This window comes from Miscanthus floridulus, chromosome 9, assembly GCF_019320115.1.
Source record: "Miscanthus floridulus cultivar M001 chromosome 9, ASM1932011v1, whole genome shotgun sequence".
Taxonomy (NCBI): Eukaryota; Viridiplantae; Streptophyta; class Magnoliopsida; order Poales; family Poaceae; genus Miscanthus; species Miscanthus floridulus.
Genome location: NC_089588.1, coordinates 126,429,935 through 126,433,025, shown reverse-complemented (window position 1 = coordinate 126,433,025; position 3,091 = coordinate 126,429,935). Strand labels below are relative to the sequence as shown.

Genomic DNA, 3,091 nt, shown 5'->3' with positions numbered 1-3,091 from the left:
ATGTGTAATGTGAAATGGAGAGTTCAGTGTCCACTTTATTTTTTCTTCTTATTTTCTACTCTTTATTTCCTTCTTCTTCCCTTTCATGCTCGGGCCTTCATGAGTCCAGTGCCCACCCACCCCGACCTCCCCAAGCACGCCCGGCTGGTGGCACCCGCGCGTGGCCCGGTGGCTCCATCATGCTAGCCCTAGTGGCCACGCCAGATCTTTCCCCACACGCCCTTTCTTCTCCATGCCCCCATGGCCATGCCCCACCCACCCCATGTCGCCATCCATTTCGGGTGTGGATCGAGCCTCCACCCTCGCGGGGGCCACCAGGGTGAGTGGGAGCTAGGTGAAACTACCATTTTCATCTTCATCCGACACTATAAACCTCAGTTAGAGCAGAATTTGAGAAGATCCTTAAGTGGAGCTGTTTTATTTTATCAATTAGCTCTATATAGTTCAATGAGCTGGTAGAAGACCTGTGCCAAATAGGCCAAAGTGTAGTTCTAAATAGCTCAACGGGCTGGTGGAAGACCTGTGCCAAATGGGCCTAAGTGTTTTTCTTTCATATTTGAGGTTACGGACACGGGCATGAAACATACTGGTACATCTCATTTCTTAGCCTTGGTGGACACGTGCATCATTAGTTCATTACCTTGTTAGAGTACCAGTAGAGTCCCGTACCATTTATTGACAATCACAGTCCCATACCATTAGAGTAAGACTATTGTGCTATCTCAAAAATCACACACTACCGGAAACGTCAAAGTTGTCGAGTGTTTTTATGTTTGCCGAGTGTTTTCCCTCGGGCACTCGGCGAACAAGTCCATGGAACATACCACGCCATCCTGGGACGACCATGCTACACAAAGTTAATGGCCGTCCCCAACTACACCTACCTAAAGCTAAAGATGCCGGGCCCAGGCGGGGACAACACCATCGGCACCTCCTTCCAACGCGCCTACGAGTGCGAGGTCGAGTGCTGTGATCACGCCGTGCCAATTGTCGCCTCCGAAGAGCTCGCGGCCATCAGGAAGGAGGTCGTCGAAGAAGCACCCGACCCCAAGCGGTCGGCCGGGTCTTTCAAGCTAGTGGAGGGCTCCAAGGAGGTCCTCATAGACCCCGGCAACTCTACGGGCAAAGTGTTGCGCATTGGCACCACGCTTTCCTCCAAATAGGAAATCGCGCTTGTCGGCTTTCTCCGCGCCAATAGAGACATCTTTGCGTGGAAACCCTTGGATATGCCAGGCATTCCGAGGGAAGTCGTCGAGCATGCCTTGAAGATCCACCTAGGCTCCAAGCCGGTGAAGCAATGCCTGCATCGCTTCGACGAGGGGAAACGCAGGACCATCGGCGAGGAGATCACGAAGCTTTTGGTGGCCAGGTTCATCAAGGAAGTGTACCACCCTGAGTAGTTAGCCAATCCCGTTCTTGTACAAAAGAAGAGTGGGAAATAGAGGATGTGCGTTGACTACACGGGTCTCAACAAAGCATGCCCAAAGGATCTGTTTCCTTTGCCACGCATAGACCAAATAGTCGACTCTACCTCAGGGTGCGAAACACTTTGTTTCCTTGATGCGTACTCCAAGTACCATCAAATCATGATGAAAGAGTCCGACTAGCTCGCGACATCTTTCGTCACCCCCTTCGGATCGTTCTGCTATGTCACGATGCCGTTCGGTCTGGGTATCCGATGCCTCTATGTCTGGGGTGACTCCTAGTTGGTCATCGACCAAGTCATGAAGGAGTCGAGTTGCCACGATGCCAAGATGGCTACATATTGCCGAGAAGTCCGCCAGCTGGAGGGCAAGTTCAATGGCCTCGAGCTCAACCACATTCTGAGGCGTCTCAATGAGATGGCTAATGCGCTAGTGAAGGCGGCATCCGTCCGACAGTAGACGCCAATGGGCGTCGTCGCCAGCGATCAGCACAAGCCCTCGGTTCACTATGAGGGGTCGGAACAAGACGGTGACAGACCACCCACCCTAGGCTCAGGGGCTGACCAACCATTGGCTCCATCCGATCCTGAAGTCATGGAGCTCAAAGGGGACCCAGCGATAGAGCCTGACCCTTTGGTCGACTAGAGGACGCTCTACCTCGATTACCTCCTCCATGAGGCACTGCTAGCGGACAAGATGGAGGCTCAACATCTCGCGTGTCACGGCAAGTCCTTTGTCCTGGTTGAGTGCGAATTCTACAAGCGAAGCTACACTAGGATCCTACAGCGCTGCATTTCCATCGGACAGAGGAAGCATTTGCTCAGCGATGTCCATGTTGGGGTCTGCGGCCACCATGCCACACCTAGAACCCTGGTCAGAAATGCATTCCGACAAGGCTTCTACTGGCTGACTGCAGTAGCCGATGTCAAGCAGATTGTGCGCACCTACGAAGGGTGTCAGTTTTACGCTCGGCAGACTCACCTACCGGCCCAAGCGCTCTAGACAATGCCCATCACGTGGTCATTCATAGTCTAGGGGCTCGATCTGGTCGGACCTCTCAAAAGGGCGCCCGAGGGCTACACCCACTTGCTTGTCACCGTAGACAAGTTTACAAAGTGGATAGAGGCTCGGCCAATCTCCGCGATCAAGTTCGAGCAAGCCATGCTGTTCTTCCTTGACATCGTCCATCGCTTTGGAGTCCCGAACTCCATCATCACAGACAATGGCACGCAATTCACCAAAAAGAAGTTCCTCCAATTCTACGATGAATACCACATCCAGGTCAACTGGGCCGTCGTGGCGCACCCCCGCACGAACGGGCAGGTTGAGCGTGCGAATGACATGGTCCTATAGGGCCTCAAGCCTAGGATCTTCAACCGATTGAACAAGTTTGGTGGACGATGGGTCGTCGAGCTTCCTGTGGTGTTCTGGAGCCTAAGGATGACCCCCAGTCGGGCCACCGGCTACACGCCATTCTTCATGGTCTGCGGTTCCAAGGTTGTCCTCCTGACCAACCTCGACTATGGAGTGCCAAGGGTCAGGACGTATGACGAACAGGGAGCCAAGGCGTCCCTTGAGGATGCCATGGACCAGCTGGATGAAGCGCGCGACGTTGCCCTCCTTCACTCGGCCAAGTACCAGTAGGCATTGCGATGGTACCACAGTCG

The 3,091-nt window shown here is 53.6% G+C and overlaps 1 protein-coding gene across 1 annotated transcript; it reads left to right on the top strand.

The window, feature by feature from the left end:
• Window positions 1–860: 860 nt before the first annotated feature.
• Window positions 861–1,163, top strand: LOC136480866 (uncharacterized). Its single transcript, XM_066478299.1, has one exon. It carries the CDS (start codon window positions 861–863, stop codon window positions 1,161–1,163), a length of 303 nt encoding a protein of 100 aa, XP_066334396.1.
• Window positions 1,164–3,091: the final 1,928 nt, after the last annotated feature.

Bases quoted from the DNA above. Each gene is read 5' to 3' on its own strand.
- LOC136480866 (XM_066478299.1), top strand. From the start codon at position 861: ATGGCCGTCCCCAACTACACCTACCTAAAGCTAAAGATGCCGGGCCCA.